The sequence below is a fragment of the Panicum virgatum genome, chromosome 9K (assembly GCF_016808335.1).
Source record: "Panicum virgatum strain AP13 chromosome 9K, P.virgatum_v5, whole genome shotgun sequence".
In the NCBI taxonomy this organism is placed as follows: Eukaryota; Viridiplantae; Streptophyta; class Magnoliopsida; order Poales; family Poaceae; genus Panicum; species Panicum virgatum.
In genome coordinates this window covers 20,559,172-20,578,732 of record NC_053144.1, presented here as the reverse complement: position 1 = coordinate 20,578,732, position 19,561 = coordinate 20,559,172, and the positions used below count along the sequence as shown (strand labels likewise).

The window sequence follows — 19,561 nt, the reverse complement described above, 5'->3', positions numbered from 1 at the left end:
GCTTCTTGCAACCACACTTTTGGTCAGTTCGGGCAGCTTCTCGTGCGAACCACACCGGAGGCTGGAGAGAGGATGTGATGTGTGATGCTGTGAGCCTCTGAGCATGGTGGCATGTCTTTATATAGCCGCGGATAGTGGAAATCGTGAGCATGGATCCGGGTTCTGATTGGTCAGCTGACTGTCGTCGTGGAGAACTTTAGCAGTCGCCTCCCTGGCCGGTTGAGCTTTTCTGGCGTTCCATGATTCACATGTTTAATTACTCAAACAAAAACCGATCATGGGATGGTCTGCACACAGTTGCCATATTTTATATTTTTAGGCCCCTAGAGGAAACAAACTGTATATTATGAAGAAAAAAGGTGGCTTTACGCTATCAAACTATCATAAAAATTTAATTTTTAACTTTGTTGGTACCCTGTAGCAGGGATATCCACTCCTACTGCAGCAAAGCAGGACTCGCATAGTTATCTGTAACTACACCATAAGGGGCGGAGCAGCCGGGCCCCACGGGTCATGCTCTTACCTCACCGGGCCAATGGATTTAATTAGAATTTTCTTAGAAAAAAAACAACATCGAAATCACCCAAAGGACCAAACTTGTCCAATTTCAGCTCTTATCCAATTTTATAGTTAAAAGTTAAAATTGGTATGATAGTTTGACGGTGTAATTGAGACTTTTCTCTATTATGACACCATGAAGCATTTTTAACACCCCTGCTCGCTTCGCTTGGTTACATCTCTCTGTCAAGGTGGAGGAGGCCCAAAGGCCTTAGTCCAGGTAATGAACAGAATGACAAGGATGGGGTGATTATCCAACAAAGTAAGGCCCGTATATGAGACAAGCAATCCATACCCCTCACGAGACGTTGGAGCAGATCACAAAAGGGGCCCAGGTACCGGATCGATCCTTAACAATGCGTTACGCAGCCATCTAGCAACGGTACACCACGAGGCCGGCCGGCCGGCCGGCCGGCCGGATGCTGGCCATCAGTCCACCGTGGCAGGCGCTGCTTTTAGAGTACTCCATGTATGCTAGTAGATGTTAACACGTTACACATCACGACGCGGGGGTTCTTGTTTAAGTAATTTCTAGCCGCCACTAGCTACTAGATCTAGGTGTTCTCCGTGTATGCTCGTCCTACCTGTCTACGTCGATAGCGTACGTAGGCTATCTCAACAGATGTTTCATGGGAAATTTCATGATATTAAATTCTATGCTACATCAATACATTATCAATTTTGCTGATATGGTGAGAAGAGAGAACCGAGAGAGTTTTATCCCTATAAAACTCAATTGGCACAGTTACCTAGTTTTCAATACAGATAACAGTGCTATGAAATTGTGCACTGAAACTAGCCTTACAGTCATACCCTTATCCAGTGAGACGAGCTACCATATAGACGCTACAGGCTTAGTGCAATCATCGGCCAGTGTCAGGCATGGCCGTCGATCAATGGATGCTACTCAGACCGCAACCTCGAGGAAAATGGTCGGGCACGGAGAAACCAAAACACAGTGCACACATGGGAGCCGGAGCGGCTCGCGGCGCGCAACGGTGACCGTACCGTGAGCAGCAGAAAACCTGCGATTCAACCAATGCAACTGTAAAACTGTAGGTTTAGTACAAAATGTCTATAATACCTATAAGATCCGAGAGACTGTTTATATACAAATTGATTGTAAGACTATGTTTCACTCATATACATGCAAATAACCATATTTTGAAGAGAAATCTATTTTTTAATTTTTTTTGCATCAACCATGAATCTATGATCTGCATAAATACAACGATAGTATAATAAAAGATATATAATTCATATGTAGGGTCCTACTTCAACAGAATATATGAAGTTTCTTTCTTCGAACAAATATTTTTATATAATCAAAAGAATAGGGTCTTCTCATCCTTCTCTTGAGTAGCACCAGAGTACTGTTTGCGTTTCCTTTTTGCTTGTTTTGAATTCTTCAAATAACTCAGCTTTACATCACCACAAAATGGAATTTTTTTTACCTCAGACACATCGTCATTTGACTCATAAGAGGATATATCTCCACGACACGATGCACTAGCCCCACTAATATGTGTCTTATCAGATAATATGTGCAGATCATCAAGGTACTTCGATCCTAGTTTCTTGAACCTCTCTTTTTTTTAACGGGCAACGGTGCCTATTTTATTGATAGAGAAGTGTGAAATACAGTGCATTTGATGTCTTTGTTAGAATTATTGCATCTATGAAATTAAATAAAAAAACTAGCAAGTCATATAAGCATGAAAAAGAATGGAAATTAAATCCCTGAACATTATTGTAGTACTTACAGAAACATGTTCAGTTCAACATTCTTAGAGCATTCAGCGGTTAGTTTTGCCTCATTCCATCCGAGTCCAGTTGCACAATTCTTGAACTGTATAAACCATGTATATTTCTTTTTCATATTGTCCAACTTGTTCTTTATTTATTCCTTTTTTACCTTCAGAGTAGTTTTTTCTTCATACATTGATATAAATTTTTCCAACCAGCACTAGTGAAAAGTCTCTTTGGTCTATTCTCAGCTGATATCTCTCCTTTTAAAAGGGCAAGATAAGAAGACCAGAAGAACACCACGATCGATCGACACAAACCTGATCTGAGGTCTGGAGGGGATGGAAGTCGGAAGTGATTTGCGTACACAAATCGGCACAAGTAATACTGCTAGCGTGTACTGTGTACACAAACTTACTCACGTTTAATGATCCCACGGATTGAAAAAATAGCCGCAAATAAAACCATCAGGAACAGCAACTGTAAATGTGTATGTCTGAACATGAAAATGAATAGGCTGACGAGGAACATAAACCTTCAATAATCCAAATTTTGTACATCTGTGAGAATTACATGATATAACCCTCTAAAAACACTTGCTGCCTACCAATGACAGATGAACATTTACCGAGTGGAACATAACCCCTCGTGACATGAAAGACAAAGTTATACTCTTTGCTCCCAGCAAGCAAACATCATCATCAGTAGCTCCAATTACAACACTTTAGCAGGCCGGGAATGTTACGTAGTGAGGTGTGGGAGAGAGAATTCTAATGCCTATTAGTGTTGAACAGTGGTGCATATAAACCATACACAAGTAAACCATGAATGTCACTGACACTGCGAAAAGTTAGTTTTTGTCCCAACCTAGCTGGAATTAAGTTCTTAACCTCTAAACCATGCATTCTTCTGGTGTATGTACCAACACATAATCTCGTAACCAACCAGCAGGCTAGGCAGCACAAGGGATGAGCATAGATATGGTTAATCCTTTCCATGGTCGTAAGGGATGATTTAGGATGAACAACACCCTGACTTCTTCACAGCAGAGACATCATCCTTGCCTCCAACATTGATGGTTTGCCCTCTCGGTGGGGCAGCAGGGTCATCTCCAATGTCGAGGGCCTTCTTGCTGACCACACGGTAGATCTGAGTTAGGACCTCGGTGAAGGCACTCTCAACGTTCATGGACTCCAGCGCAGAGGTTTCCATGAAGAAGGTGCTCTCCCTCTCGGCGAAGCCCTTGGCATCCTCCACGGACACGGCCCTAAGGTGTCGCAGGTCCGCCTTGTTGCCGACAAGCATGATGACAATGTTTGCATCCGTGTGATCCCGGAGCTCCTTCAACCACCTCTCCACATTCTCAAAGGTCACATGGCGTGTCACGTCGTACACGACAAGTGCGCCCACAGCCCCTCGATAGTACGCACTTGTAATCGCCCGATACCTACAGGAATCATAATACGAGACTGAGCTGATTAGATGAACAAGTCGATCGATCACATTGGAGCCTGTTACACAGAATACTGTCTGTTAATTCCAAAATTAGGATTACACAAGAAGGGAATCGGCAAATGAAATGTTGTCAAAATTTGATGGCATGATTTGACCAGAAGCAAATAATAATGTCAGCTGTGCGATGCGAACTGAGGCGATGGTGCATTCAACAAAATGAAAACTATTAGTTTTGATGCAACATAGTGAAAGCCTAGCAGAATGAGAATCCAACAGAAGGGGATTGAATTCCTTCAAGAGACGGCAAGCTTAATCGCAGCTAGCTGATGGACCAACCAATGCAATGCAAGAAAGAAATCGAGAAAGTAATAAGGAAGGGGAGGGAACGGGTGGCGGTGGATTGGTTGGGTACCTCTCCTGCCCAGCGGTGTCCCAGATCTGGGCCTTGACGACCTTGTCGTCGACCCTGATGCTCCTGGTGGCGAACTCGACCCCGATGGTGGACTTGGACTCGAGGCTGAACTCGTTGCGCGTGAACCGCGAGAGCAGGTTGGATTTGCCGACCCCGGAGTCGCCGATGAGCACGACCTTGAAGAGGTAGTCGTAGTCGTCCTCCGCCCTGTACGCCATGGTCGCTCTCGCAGCTCGGCCCCGGCAGCAGGCAGGCAGGCGCTTCCCTCCCTTCCCTTCCCTTCCTGAACCGCGGTTCTTGGGGCAAGGAGGACGGGCAGGTGAGGCCCGCAGCGCTTCTCGGGGCTGCCGCGGGAGGGGAGGGCGAGGTGGAGGAGCAGGGGAGGGCGGAGGCCAAGGCGTGGGTGCCGCGTATAAGAGGAGCGGGCGGAGGTGGGAGGTGGGGAGAACGTTGAGGACAAGGGGGGACGCCGGAAAATAGCAAGAAGCTAGCTAAACATGAACGTGCATGCACGCAGGCCTCTTAAAAACCAGCATTACCTCACGCATTGCTTTTTATAACCAAGTAGTAGTTAGCTCTTGACCTATATATTACTAATGCTAACTCTGCAGTTGGGGAATTTCATCTGATTTTTACCTTAAGCACAAAGGACAGGCTGATTTGAAGTACCATTATTATTATTTATATTTGCATTGGTAGTGTTTTCACTCTGGCAGTAATTTGGATCATGTTTCTTTTTTAGGAGGAAGCCGTGAGGGGAGGCGAGTACACATGCATCAGTGCAGCAGTACATCAAAAGGGCAAATTTAAAAAAAAGGGGGGGGGGAGAAAAGTTAGTTGATTGAAGAAGAAACATTATTGACTAATAGAGGAGTCATGTCAGTACGATCAGGTTGATCTGGCACTGGCCATATGCATTGGCCCCGTTTGGTATGATTCTAGGATCTTAGAATACGTTTTCTGAGAAGAAATTCTCGCATGCACGGAGTACTAAATGAAGTCTGTTTGCGAAATTTCTTTAAAAATGGGTGTAATTTTTCGTGACGAATCTAATGATGGTAATTAATTGATGATTGGCTACAGTGATGCTACAGTACCGCCATCTAATCACGCGGTCAAATGTCTCATTAGATTCTTCAGGTTGCTAGCGCAGGAGTTATAGAGTTAATTTTGTAAACTGCATTCATTTAATACCAGTAATTAATAGTCAAAATTAAATCAGTAATTAGTTCATGTATATATATAGTAGCTAGGATCAGGTTCAGGGTACTGCATGCATGCAACTCGACCTGCTGGTGCTGGGCAGCCTGCTGCTTTATTCGAACCAAGCTGCATCCCAAAGTTAAACCCAACGTATAGTATTGATTTTTTTTTCTATTTTTTGGTGGGAAAAACACAACGTACGCTTGGCAGCAACGCATCATTATTGTGTCCCACGCAGTAGTCGTGATCATTCTTCAGATCACACACGTTCGTGTGCGTGTGCGTGAACGAGGAGCGCTGGATGGGTTTCCCTGACAGGAGATGCATGCAGCTAGTGTGTGATGTAATTAACTGGCCTGTTGGTGGCCGGCCGGCCGCGGCTCACGGAATGATCCGCTAGGCGTTGTTCAGTTAATCCCCTCTATTGGTGGCCAAATAGACTGTGTTAGGCCGCGTTTAGATTGCGAAAATTTTTGGCCAAAGCAAAAAAGCTGACACTGTCAGGACGCCATGGAAAGTCTGTTCGCGATCAGGATTTTGGGTGGCGTTTAGTTCGCGAACTGACACGGTCGCTGGGGAGGGGGTGAAAATCGCTGATGGGTGGGCCGGCTGCCTGTATGTCCCGTGAATGAACAGTAGAAGACTGAATTTTTTTGGCCACCGTTTAGTTCCCAAACAGGCGTGCGCGAAATTTTTTTTGACCAGGCCGAAATTTTTCGCAATCTAAACGAGGCCTTAGATGGGCAGCACGAAAAATAGCAATAGAAAACCCGACACGAACACGGCATGATGGGCATAGTGCTAGAGACTTGTGTAGCGTAGTGCTTTGGCCGAAATCTGAGCACACAGTATCGGCATGGGCACGACACAGATAATGAGACGGTACATTCAACCCGTTTAAGGCCCATAAACTCCACGTAGTTGAAGCCGTGTTTCTCGCTCCATGTGGTCGGTACGGTACTAATCAAACATTCAAACTACGATGTTGCAACTTGCATTACATATGCGGTGGTGGTTGTTTTGCAGGCGAGGATTGGACGTTGGAGAGTCCGATCGGAGAGACAGAGACTGCCTTGCGTGCGCGGCACGCGAGAAGTAGATTAGTGTGGCGCGCGTCGGCACCGCGAGGCCGCGCGTGGCTCATCTGCATACGCGCACGTTTTAGACCGTATACGAGACGGGCACGGACTCCACGCTGACGACCGGGCCGGGTCCGGACAGAGGTCGCATGATGCATGGCCCCTCCTAGCTAGTGTGTGAGATGGAACTTGCGGCGCACGGTGCCACCTTGGTCATCATGCATCACGCCATCACGCGACGACCTTGGCCCCTCCCACGCCCTGCACCGTAAGTAGGGTGTCCTCACGAGCTAGAAGGTGAATTTCGGCGATGGGTGAAGAAAGTGCAAAGGCCATCTCTGATCAATTGACGGAAATGAAACAACATAATATGTGGCAGCTAGCAACGCATGCATCAAACAGTGTGCATGCCAAGCAAGCTTGTCACATGCACGGTGCGCGAGTGCACGCTCGTACGCGCGCCAACGCATGCGCATTGCTTTGTGCCGCCCGTCGCGAGGATCACACACGCGTTCGCATTCATAAATATATAACTAACTTATACATGATTAAATCAGTATAAAAATTTTACTGTAGTTCAAGCATATAATAATTTGTCAACCATACAAAAATCACCACAATTGAGTCATAGAAGCTGCATCTATGAATTGTATCAATTAATTATAGAAAAATCATAGATCTAAAGCTAAAGTAAAACCTTTATACTAAAGCATATCATAGTATTACATAGGAACGAAATATGTCAAAAATTGTATCTATTTAATCTTAGTTGCATAATATTTACATAAACAACTTTATTTTTGTCTTTTTTCCTTGAAATAAAATGTTCAATGATACATAATCAATCTTCTCCAACACTTCTCAAGTGCTATCATAACCAAATCAATAAGTGCAAAATCACATTTTCTAGATCGATTTGCAGAAGATATGACCTCAAGCGATTTTTATATCACATAAGATGAATGCATGAGCGCGAGTTGTGATGGTGTGATGATGAATCAGCATATACAAAGACTCGAGGGAAATTGGGCAAGCTAGCAGATATTTTGGCAAGAGGCGTGCGTCCAACATGCGTAAGTTACATTTAGGGGTGGTAAAGGGCATTAAAATTTAGTCTAGATAATCTAAGAGTCGGACACTAATAAAATAGTTGGTCCTAAAAGAAACGTGCTATAATATTATATAATTTTGATCTAAAAATATATGAGGGCCAAATTGAATTGTGAAGAGACTATCGGAACTATGATCCGTTATCACCCCTAGTTATTATATTAGGGTCGGCCTGTTAGAAACAAGGAGCTACGTAATAATTAGTGAGCTAATGAGATTGATCATGGTGTATGTAAAAGTTTGGGGCCCCAACAAAATGGGGGCCTGTGTAGCCGCACGGGCTGCACGCCCCTCCGCCCGGCCTTCGATTTTTTACTACAGTTCAAGCATACAATAATTTGCCAACCATAATAAATTCACCACAATGGGATCACAGAAGCTGCAGCTATGAATTGTTTCAATTAATTATAGAAAAAAGTATAGATTTAAAGCTACAACAATATATATATATATATATATATATATATATATATATATATATATTAGAGCATATCATATTATATCTTCATTATTTAGATCCTACTCATGTGGAGTCCAACAAAATTGAATTTTCTATTTTTTTATTATTTACTATGATTTTTCAAATATTCAATGCAAATAAATAAAAATGAAAAAGATAAAACCTCCCCATTGTAGCAAAATCACTATCCAAAACCACTTGCGGGGTTATTTGAACGTCTTGAAAAGTTCAGGGCTGGAAAAATCCGATTTATATATAGTTTGGGGGTGACGTAGTCCACTATGAATAGTTAGGGGATTATGTAGACTCTTTTCCTATTTTAAATATTTTTAGATGATGTGTTAATCGTGTTTATGAAACTTTCACTAAAAATGGCCTAAGCTCCGCTGGGGTTCAGATCACTGGTCATGTACTCATGAAACTTTCCCTAAAAATGGCCTAAACTCCGCTGCGGTTCAGCATGCATGTAAGTACTTAGCTCTGGCCTGTCGTCGGTGGCCGGCTGGTCGGCTCGCGGAATGATCGATCGATTGATGCTAGAGCCAAATCTACGAGAGGGCCGGGTGTCCGCGCCGGAGACGGCGAGGATGCTTTTGCTTTACCACTTGTAGTCTCTCCCGACGCGTTCGAGTACGTAGTCGGCGGCCGGCAGGTTTACCTGCATGCGCACGCTCCACACGGTGAGCCAGCGGTGGCGGCGGCGGATCGGGAGTGCAACGATGGCTTAATACAGCTTTTTTTTTGAGATAGGATGGCTTAATACAGCTGGGATCCAGCCGGAGGACGCGCATCTTTGTGAGCCGTGTTCGGGCCCAAAGCCAGCCCAGCAGGAGGCAGTTCTTCTCGGAGCAAAATACCCGTGAGTTGTCTCAAGTCTAATAGTAATACCGTACGGCTTGCGCAGATTAGACACAAGCGATTCATAAGCCGGGTCTCGGACGTGGTGATCACCGCGTGGCAAGCGTGGTTAGCCCATCTCATACCTTGGTCATGATTCGATACACTGCTTATATATCTCTCTCTATCTTCACTCTAGGAAGGATTTGATGCTGCTCTCTGAAAGCACACAGCAAGTATGCGCAGCTTTTTCTTTCTACAATCCTAATTTTTTACCTGGTTGGGCCCACACTGAAATCTGCAAACCAGTTGTGGCCAGGGTTTACCTAACCGTCGGTAACCGGTCCGGTTCCGGTTTGATCCGGTATGAAACCGGTCCAAATTCAAAATTTAAATTTAAATTCAAAAAAATGAAAAATTCCCAAAAATTCCTAAAAATACTTCAAGATGCGACGAATCTAATGGTGTCAAATTTTCTCAAAAATTCGTTCATTTAGTATAGTTTGCGGGGATTTGAAGTTAAACAAAAAAACGTGCATACAAAAGTATACAAATATAATGTAAAAGTAGTAAAAAAAATGTTGGAGGGTTCATTTAGACTAAAATATATTATACAAACATTTATTTAGTATACTTTGCGAGCATTTGAATTTAAATAAAAAAAGAAAAAAATTTGAATTTGACCGGTTACCAGTTAAACCGGCCGGCAAACCGGTCAAACCGGCCGGTATACCGGTCCGAACCGTTTCAACGGGGGAATTTGAATTCAAATTTGTGTTTGGCCGGTTCCGACCGGTAACCGGACTAACCGGTCCGGTTAGCCGGAACCGGAGGGCGGCGGTAAGGGGCGACCGGTCGGATATTTTAACCCTGGTTGTGGCCCGCGTGGGCTGGGCTCCTAAAAACAAACCCGTTAGAATGCCATGAGTAGCTGACTGTAGCAAAGCCGAGTGAAGCTTCCAAAACCTGGCTTCATCAGCTTCTCACTCTCTCACATTGACTGCAGATGAAGCTGGATGACAGAGCTTCGATGAATAGGGCCGTAACACATTGCGGCACAGTTCCATACAGTAGAGGCGAAGCTGAAGCTCCTTCCAACAAAGCTGTGCCAAACGCGCCCTAACTGCTCAACGACGCGATGGAGACTAAGAATTTGGCTTTCAGAGGAGAGGGGCTATTGCTTTCCACAGCTGCGCGACGCCGTGTGGTTCTTGTGTTTGGCCCGTACACAAACACCTTCTACTTCTAGTATGCAGTAATGCAGTGCACTCGTGGCAGAGTACGGACTCACCACGAGTTTCTGGCACGCTTGGATATTATTGAAAGGAATGCAAGGTAACCCTCTAGAACATTCTCCACTAAGTAAGAAAATGTTAAAATATTTTTGGAATTCTCTAGAAGGGGACACTTGTCCTAATACCATGGTTCCCATTGACCTATAAATAGAGCCCTCCTCCTTGCCATGGCATCCATCCATGAGCAATGTAGATGAGTTGTGGTAGGGCTAGAAGGGTGAGTGTTAGGCTAGCCACTTAAAGGTGTGTGTTCCTTTGTAACTTTGTTGCTCCAATAAAGTAAGTGTCTTTATAAGTGTTAGTCTTCCGGTTAAGCCTAAGTACTTAGTGTATAAGTTGTGATCCATCGAAGATTGGCTCTGTCACCCGGGATCATAAAAGGGTCTGGGCTTCATCGAAGGTTGGCTCTGTCACCCGGAAGTCAGCTTCATCTGTTGGTAGGCTCTGTCTCCCGGAAGCAAAAGGCGGCTCTGCCGTCAAAAGGACCCGGTACACTAAGTAATTAGAAGCTGACCGACTCTGGAGTGAGTTGGTGTGTCATAGGGGCAGATCCTCAACTTAGTGGGTATAAGGGCCTCCTCAATATCCAACAGATATGATATCGCCTTTCGTAGATTCTATTAGCTAGGAGCAATCTGCATATATAATACAAGGGCCAGTGGGCCACTAAAGCCAATTATTATGTGACCACTTAGAACGTATATACTCCCTAACTAATTGTGTCAGTCACCTATGATGGTCATATAGTGCACGGAAATGAAGTTACAGGATCACTACTAATTATGTCTTCCCACGGTGCCAATGCGAACACAGAAGAGCTCTCTCCATTTACTTACTGTACCAGCTCTGGGGTTCTGCAAAAACACAGGGGATGAAATTTAATATGAGTACACATGAAAACAATACATCATCAGTTAAACTACACCTCAGCTGCTTGTGCTTCAACAAGTTCATCTTTATTTTAGCATCTTATACCACTTCAAACAGCTCTAGTACTACTCGTATGATCAGATTAATGATATATTTGCACATAATAGAACAAAAACATATCCCAGGTTACAAATATAGCATATCAAATAATTATAAGCAGTTACTTTCGATACTAAGAACATTGCAACCAAACCAGCCACCAAATTGATACCCTGGCGTCAACTTAAGATGCCATCAGGTAGAAGGAAGAATTAAGCCCACATAGTATGCCACAATTAGAGACAGATTAACCACCTTGTATAGTCTTGATGATATTGAATAACAGCACTACGATCATTAGGCCTTCGAGAAGTGACACACACAGGACCCACAGCCCAAAGAAAACGCTTCCAATTCCTGCAGGCAAAGCAAACGCTTCCAATTCCTGCAGGCAAAGCAAACATCGATCAAAATCTCGATACTTTCTTCCCACTTTTCTTTCTTTCTTTTTGAAACCTTTTCACCCCTAACTTTTCGTTTTTCGATCAAACAGATTATTGCAACGAAGAGCTAACTCACGAAGCTGCTCGTACGGTGGCTTCTGGACGCGTAGGCAGCAGCTGTAGCCGGCGACGATCACCTCGTCTCCGCGGAGCCTTGACAGCCACCCCAGCGCCGGCGCCGCTCGCAGCGAGTCGTACAAAGCACACCGGGTGCAGTCCGCCGGCGCGCGGTAGCCCACGCACACGCCGCCGGCCAGCGCCCCCGCCGTCCTCGGGCCGGCGTAGAACCAGCCGCGGAACGCGTCCTCGTGGGCGGAGGCGGCGCTGGTGTCCGCGTAGGCCAGGAAGCAGCCGGAGCGCCAGACGCCGGCGCGCCGGCTGGCGTTGCCGCGGGCCGCGGCCGCCGCGGCCAGGCACGCGAGGCAGGCGCCGGCCGAGGAGGAGCCCGCGGGCGCGCAGAAGCAGAAGCCGCGCGCGAACGCGCGGTCGGGGCCGGCCTCGGCGGACTGCAAAGCGGCGGCGCGCCCTGGCGCGGCCGCGGCGACGGAAGGGAGCTCGGCGAGGACCGCGGCCAGGTTCGCGCGGAACGAGCTGTCGTTGCGCGTGGAACGCATGCATGTATTAATATCTCATTAATCACGCCACTAAAAAGTTAGTGGCATGCGACAAAAGGGGACCAGGTTAAATAACAATAATTCATACTCCACGCTGAGAGCAACAGAAATTGTCAAGCATTCAAAGAGATTTTATTTGAGCATATATTTGTCCATGAATGTAGTCTTTATTTCACGCTGTAATCGCAGTGTTCAACAGCTGGCCTTATCGTAGTACCACACACTCACACTCTCTCTCTTTCTCTCTCTCTATATATATGGTGGTTGGAGAAGGCTTCAGATATATAGAGTTCAGCCCCACAATATCCGGCCAATATGAGGAACAGCAACGTCTCCATCTCCGTGCTCTTGTTTACTACTATGCTTGTGGGGTTCGTAGCATTTTCTACACAGTGTAAGTACACGGTATTATTATCGTTTCTTTCTTCTTATCAATGCAACGTACTAGGGCTATCTCCCAGTGTAAGTACGTAGCTAGGGCTATCTCCCACCCAGGTAGGAGTATTCTTTTGAGACAGGTTGAGATGTCTATGACTCCTGTTGTTCTTTACATTTTAATTTAAGGAGGAGCTAGCTTGTTGTAGTACCATTAAAAATTCACTTTGTCCGTATGCCCAGGGAAAAATAGATATATAGTAAATTGGGTTTTCTACTTATTTAAATTTAATGTGTTATTGATAAAGATAAGTAATATATATCGCAGGCTGCCGCCTTCAAGTAATAATATATATGTAGTTGCGAGAATAAGTGGCGGGTACCGCACCTACCCTTTGAAATGAGTTTTCAACCACATCTAGAAACTACTGCCTCTGTCCAATATAGCTATTTTTAGATTTTCTCCAAGTAAAATCTTTTAGACGTCTACTGTAGATGGTAACAAAACTATTAAGAATGACACATAAAGTTAGAAAAAATGGTGTTTTTACTCCTACTTTGCAGTGCAATTGTGATTATACCCTCATTTTTCTTAACTTTGTGATATGATTTTAGCCTTGCTATTCACCAGTCAACGCGATTCTGCCCCTATTCAACATGATTTTGCCCCTATTTTGACTGTTGACTGGGATACATTCGCGTTGCCTGAGAGCAAAATCATGTTGACTTGTGAACAACAAGAGTAAAATCATAAAGTTAAGAAAAATGAGGGTACAATCGCAATTGCAACGTAAAGTAGGGGAACGAAAACAAATGCCCCCAAAAGTTAGAGAATTTTTTTCACAATAAAATGAACTATCACTATTTTCTATTTAAAAGTAAATTTTTGAAAATATTATTGGTCAAAAATGGAAATATTTAACTTTGATCAAATCTTAAAATTATTATATTTTGAGATGGAAGTAGTATTTTTGTAGTAGTGATAATTGATGAAGCCGTTAATTTCAAAATTGAAGGACCATGATATGCTATGCGGCCAGCTTTGACCTCCAAATTCTAGTAGTGTCCTCTCCGGTTTCCACTCCAGCGAAAAGAGAGGGTGCTCTAAGCTCAGTAGTAGAAAGAACGGCAGTGAGCTATCGGTTTGGACGAGGTTAAAGCGCGACCCGTCGTGCCAAGAGCATAGCGCGCGACACCATTTTTCTGGGTTTTTGCCTTCCACGCGCAGTACTTGCAGTACTATTTTAGCAAATCAATGTCTTGTTTCCTCCTGAGCTCAGCGTCCTTTTCAACCTTTTTAGTATAAAGTATTCTTCTAAAAAATATATTATCTCCTTCATATGAGCTCCGATTGAAATATCGATTGCACCGTTATGTTCTACGTGATGAGACGGTCAAAACTAGATCGCACTTGCATATATTTTGAAGATGTTTTGAACTAGTAGCAAGTTGATATATGTTATACACATAAGTTGCCACAAAAATAGGAGGTTTCATACACATAAGTTGCCACACATATTGAATATAAGTTGCCACACATATAAGACAAAAGTTTTCCAAGAAAGTATTTATAAATTATCATAAAAATAAAGTTGCCACAAAAAATTAATCTGTTATAAACATAAGTTGTCACAAACAAAATCTATCATATGCATAAGTTGTCACGAACACAAAATGTAATGCATATAAGTAGTAGAAAAGAGAGTATCGAACTCATAAGTTTATATATAAATTGTCATAGAAATAAGAGTTGCCACATACGTATAATGAAAGTTGCCAAAAAACAGAATTTTTCTTGTGCACATGAGTTGCCATACGTATAAGATATAAGTTACCACACATATAAGATAATAGTTACAAATAATATTTATAAGTTGTTACAAAAATAAAATTGGCTCAAAATCATAATTTGTTATGAACATAAGTTGTCACAAAAATAGAATAGTAATATACATAAATTGTCGCAAACATAATAAGTCATACACTTTAGTAGTAAAAGAAGAGTAAGTTGTCGTACACTTATAAATTTTTTCCACATGTATAAAAAAAGTTGCCCTACAACAGCACGTGTTATACATATGAGTTGCCCCACATATAAGATACAAGTTATTCAAATAAAATAATCATACACTTATATATATAAGTTGATGCAAAATAATAGTTGATATACATATAAGTTGTTACTATATTAATATGATATACACATAAATTGCTACAAAAAGAGAGTAAATCATTACATAAGTTGCTACTAGCGTAAAACATCGTTAAAACATATTCAAGTGCGGTCTAGTTTTGTTCGGCTCGTCTTATAGAACATATTGGTGCAATCGGTTCTCGAAATAGAGATAATATGAACAAGATAAAATATTTTTTAATAGCTCATACAAAAAGTTTATCTCTTCACATGTGCTCTGCGGATAGGTATACATGTGACAGCACATAGTAGCAACGCACATGATGCATGGGTCGTTGGGCCGTAGCAAAGGTAGATTAAAATATTGGTACATGTGATTATTGGGCCGTGAATTCAAAATAGGCCAGAAGCGGGCCGGAGTGAGGTCGCGCGCTGCCGCGGAAGCGCGACCCGTCGTTGTTGGTTAGCTTTTTTCTATCGATTTTGATCAACAACCGTAGAAACCCGGTTGTCTTGATGGGCCAAAGCACCCTCCTACTGGACTGACCGGTAGACGGCCCAATGGCCCATACGATTTATTTTCCTTTTCTTAATGTGAACAAATATAAACAACCAAGAGCAACAGACTCAGGACCCTAAGTTTCCCTAGAAAAAAAAGGCCTCCAGGACCCTACGTTACCGTGTAGATTGAATCCTCCACATCAGACGAATTGAAAACTTCCTGCTCGGGCACGGCAAAACCCATCAAGCTCGACTAGACTGAACGCACAAGTTTCGCGGATTTGATTGTCGCCTCGTTCACACGTACATCAAACCATTTGGTACGGCACGTGCACCAGAGCAAGTTCATACGAACATAGCAACAATCAGGCGAAAAGAGAAACTATATAAGCCCATGCACCCCTGATCTCAAGCCATCAAGCAAAACCAGAGCATACTTAAAGCAAGAGAAGAGTAGTGAGAGCGAGGAGAGCTCGAGCACTTGTTCAAGCGAAGCAAAGATGGCCACTGCCAGAGCTGCAGCCGCCATGGCGATGTTCCTCTTGGTCGCGCTCTCCGCCTCCCACACGGCGTCCTCCCTCCGCCTCGGCGTGTGCCGCGCCAGCGGGTACCTCCCCGGCCGGTCCGGCAACTGCGAGAAGAGCAACGACCCGGACTGCTGCGAGGACGGCAAGATGTACCCGCAGTACCGGTGCTCCCCGCCGGTGACGGCGAGCACCAAGGCCGTGCTGACGCTCAACAGCTTCGAGAAGGGCAAGGATGGCGGCGGCCCGTCGGAGTGCGACAACGCCTACCACAGCGACGAGGAGAAGGTGGTGGCGCTCTCCACGGGGTGGTTCAGCAACATGGCGCGCTGCGGCCACCGCATCAAGATCTCCGCGAACGGCAACTCCGTGTACGCCAAGGTGGTGGACGAGTGCGACTCCGTGCACGGCTGCGACGACGAGCACAACTTCGAGCCGCCTTGCGACAACAACATCGTCGACGCCTCGCCGGCGGTCTGGGACGCCCTGGGGCTCGACCAGAGCGTCGGCATGGTGGACATCACCTGGTCTGAGGAGTGAGTCTGAGGTGATTGTGTCGGCTCTTTCTGTTGGCACTTGACACATGCTTTGATTAGAGGATACAGGTCAATGGGCTCATTGCCCTGCACTAGTGTATTGTATGACATATTATTATTGTATATGGAATAAATAGAGCATATGCAGCTTATAATCACTCTGTTTGCTGTGCTGATTGGCGCTGATTTGTTATGAGAAAAAAATATTGCTGGCTGACTGGTGGGCGGTGGCTGGTGCTAGTTTGGTGTGAGAAAAAAACACTGTTGACTATTGACTGGTTGATCAATGTTTCCGCAACGGGCATCGGGTACTCGTCCTTTGGCATTGCTCTGTTGAGGTCTCTGAAATCCACGCAGACTCGCCATCGGCCATCCTTCTTTTGTACAGGGACCACGCTGGAGATCCATTCTGCATACCGACATGGCCTGATCAACTCTGCGTCCAACATCTTTTGCACCTCTTTCTTAACCTCCTCTAGGATTTCGGCCTTCATCTGTCGTGCTCGTTGTTGAAACGGCCGAAATCCTTTCTTAAGCGGGAGCCGATGTTCGACGATGCTTCTATCCAGACCGAGCATTTCAGTATAATCCCAAGCGAAACAGTACCGGTATTCTTTCAATAGTGCTATCATCGGCTCACGCAGGCTCGGGTCTAGCCTTTTGATGATAAATGTTGGTCGCGGCTTATCCCCGGAACCTATATCGACTTCCTCCAAATCGTCAGCTGATGTAAACCCGTAACCCAACTTGCCGTCGCCTGTAAAATCAACTGTGGACACAGGCAACTCGTCGTCATCTGCCACGTCGACAGCAAATACGGAGAGATAACAAAAGAAAATTTTCGGCCGACCGCACGGGCTGGCCGTTTCTGTATTACCATTGGAAACTGAATGCTCATTAACCAACCAACTGCCAGAGCAGGCTATTGTTTGTTCATAATGTAACAGTTTCAACTCCAAATAAGAATTATCTACCTTTTGGGGCCGGTCGCTGGGACCGGCCTCTCTAAACCTGCTGAATTCCGTAGCGTACCAGGATGTGTTTATTCTGTGAGGCCAGTGGATAAGACCAGCCTCAATTCACTTTTTGTCGCTTTAATCCGATCACAGTCATCTAGCACAATCCCTGAGATCGGCTCTTGTTCTTCCGCGTCCCAGGCGTTCATGTCTGCGAGCGAAACCTCACTGGAGTCATCTGCACGGACCACCTCCACTTCGTCGCCATGCCATTGAACCAAACACTGATGCATTGTGGAAGGAACACAATAATTGGCATGAATCCAATCCCTCCCAAGCAGCACTGTGTACGTACTCTTACTGTTGACGATGAAGAACGAAGTTGGAACGGTCTTGCGGCCAACTGTTAACTCCACATTGAGGACGCCCTTTGCCTCCAATGGCTGCCCGTTGAAATCATTGAGCATTACGTTGGTCTTGATAAGATCAGCAGCAAAACAACCCAATCGGCGCAGCACTGAATACGGCATCAAATTAACTGCAGCGCCAGTATCGACCAACATCCTGTTCACAGGCTTGCCGTCGATGAGGCCCTTGAGATATAACCCCTTCAGGTGTTTGTAGCTTTTCTCCATGGGCTTCTCGAAGATGATCGGTTGGGGGCCAATATCGAGCTGTGCGATGGCCAACTCCTCCGGTTGGGACGCCCGAAACTCTGATGGGAGCACGAACACCATATTCACATCAGCCGATGACTTCTCATTGGCTTTTGGCAGCTTGGGGCACCACTCCCTCCTTGGAGGGCGCCTTTCCACCCTTCACGGGTGCCTGACTTGCTCCGCGAGATCCGGATGCGCCTTCCTCAGCTCGTCGAGGTACCTTGCTTCCGCCTCTTCGAGATTGCGTAAGCGCTGCACTCTACGCTTCTGCGAGCGACTGTGTCCGTCAGGACACCATCGTGGACGATGATACTTATCCTCTCCTTCGAGCTCAAGATCATCCCTGGATAGCCGCTCAACATGGTCATCATGACGCGCTTTGGGCCCCAAGCGCCGGAACACCGACGTCTCGCCTGACTGGCGTCCCCGAGGCCTGCACTCCAGGCAATCATCGATAGTAGGCAATCAGCTCATGCCGAAATTCCAACAGTACCTGAAGAACGGGAAATGCTAGTGGTCGCATACAGCCTGGCGCCTCCCCAGCATTCTCCCCGCGCGGTGCTCGTACTCTTCCTCTTCCGATTCATACCGGCGACGCAGCTTGTACTGATACTCGTATTTTTCAAGAAGCCGATTGGAAGCTGGGAGTTGATTGCGGATGTGACGCACTTGTTCTTCAGTAATATGTTGCTGCTCCGACTCGTCTTCGTCCTAGGGCCGTTTGCCAGAATCGGCCTCTCTAAACCTCTGCTCATCACGGCGGCGTATGGGTCCAGCCATGTTAATCTGGAACGCAAAATTCTGGCCCTCAGGTCTAAGATCTGACAGCTCCACCACTTTAGCCTGTGGGAACGGTTGACTGTCAACCTTCATCGTGTGTTGGGCCAGAATTAATCGGCCTTGCTCAATAGCCGATTGGATCTGCCGAAGCAGCTCCTTGCAGTCATTCGTGGCATGGGTGAACGAGTGGTGCCACTTGCAGTACGGCCTCCCCTGCAGCTCTTGTGTCGTTGGCAGCTTGTGATTCTCTGGGAGCTTCAACTGCTTTTCCTTGAGCAGTAAGTCGAATATCTGCTCTGCCTTGGCCACGTCAAAATCAAAGCCTTTCACAAGCCCTTTCTGTTTGACCCACTTGCACAGGACGGGGTTTGCCCCCCGGGTCCACTCTGCCACAACCACTTCTTGTTCCCCGCTAGAATCATCAGAATCATCTGCTTGGGCCATATTCACATGGCGCTTGAATTTTTCCTGGTACAGCTCAGGGTGATAGTGTTCATACGTCGTGAGCTTCTGTACCATGTGCAACAGAGAGGTGAATTCCAACTGAAAAGCAGATCCTTGATCGGCTTAGCGAGCCCCAGAACTGCCAAATCGACTGCCTCCTTTTCTGTGATGCGCGATGAGTAGCATCGATTCTTAGCCTCTCTGAAGCACTGCACGTACTCCAACACACTTTCCCCTCGCTTCTGCTTGACTTGTGCGAGGTCGGTAATCCCAGCTTCAGCAGCCTCTGAGTGATATTGGGTGTGGAACTGATCTTCCAGCTGCCTCCAAGTGCGGATCGAATCTGGGGCCAATGATGTGTACCATCCAAAGGCTGAGCCCGTGAGAGACTGGCAGAAGAACCAGACCCTCAGAGGATCTGACACTGAAATCATCCCGAGCTACGTTAGGTATCGGCTCACATGCTCGATG

At 45.5% G+C, this 19,561-nt stretch overlaps 2 protein-coding genes across 2 annotated transcripts; one reads left to right on the top strand and one right to left on the bottom strand.

Moving 5' to 3' along the window:
• Window positions 1–2,822: 2,822 nt before the first annotated feature.
• LOC120650684 (ras-related protein RABA1f) lies at window positions 2,823–4,628 on the bottom strand. Its single transcript, XM_039927896.1, has 2 exons — window positions 4,172–4,628; window positions 2,823–3,751 (listed from the first exon to the last, which is right to left on the bottom strand). The coding sequence occupies exons 1-2, from the start codon at window positions 4,387–4,389 to the stop codon at window positions 3,319–3,321; spliced, it is 651 nt and encodes a 216-aa protein (XP_039783830.1). The 5' UTR covers window positions 4,390–4,628; the 3' UTR covers window positions 2,823–3,318.
• An 11,028-nt stretch (window positions 4,629–15,656) lies between these two features.
• Window positions 15,657–16,400, top strand: LOC120648573 (putative ripening-related protein 5). Its single transcript, XM_039925315.1, has one exon. The coding sequence runs from the start codon at window positions 15,692–15,694 to the stop codon at window positions 16,253–16,255; it is 564 nt and encodes a 187-aa protein (XP_039781249.1). The 5' UTR covers window positions 15,657–15,691; the 3' UTR covers window positions 16,256–16,400.
• The last annotated feature ends 3,161 nt before the right edge of the window (window positions 16,401–19,561 follow it).

Bases quoted from the DNA above. Each gene is read 5' to 3' on its own strand.
- LOC120650684 (XM_039927896.1), bottom strand. From the start codon at position 4,389: ATGGCGTACAGGGCGGAGGACGACTACGACTACCTCTTCAAGGTCGTG. The intron at 3,752-4,171 runs GTACCCAACCAA...TGATTCCTGTAG, and splicing joins GACACCGCTGGGCAGGAGAG to GTATCGGGCGATTACAAGTG.
- LOC120648573 (XM_039925315.1), top strand. From the start codon at position 15,692: ATGGCCACTGCCAGAGCTGCAGCCGCCATGGCGATGTTCCTCTTGGTC.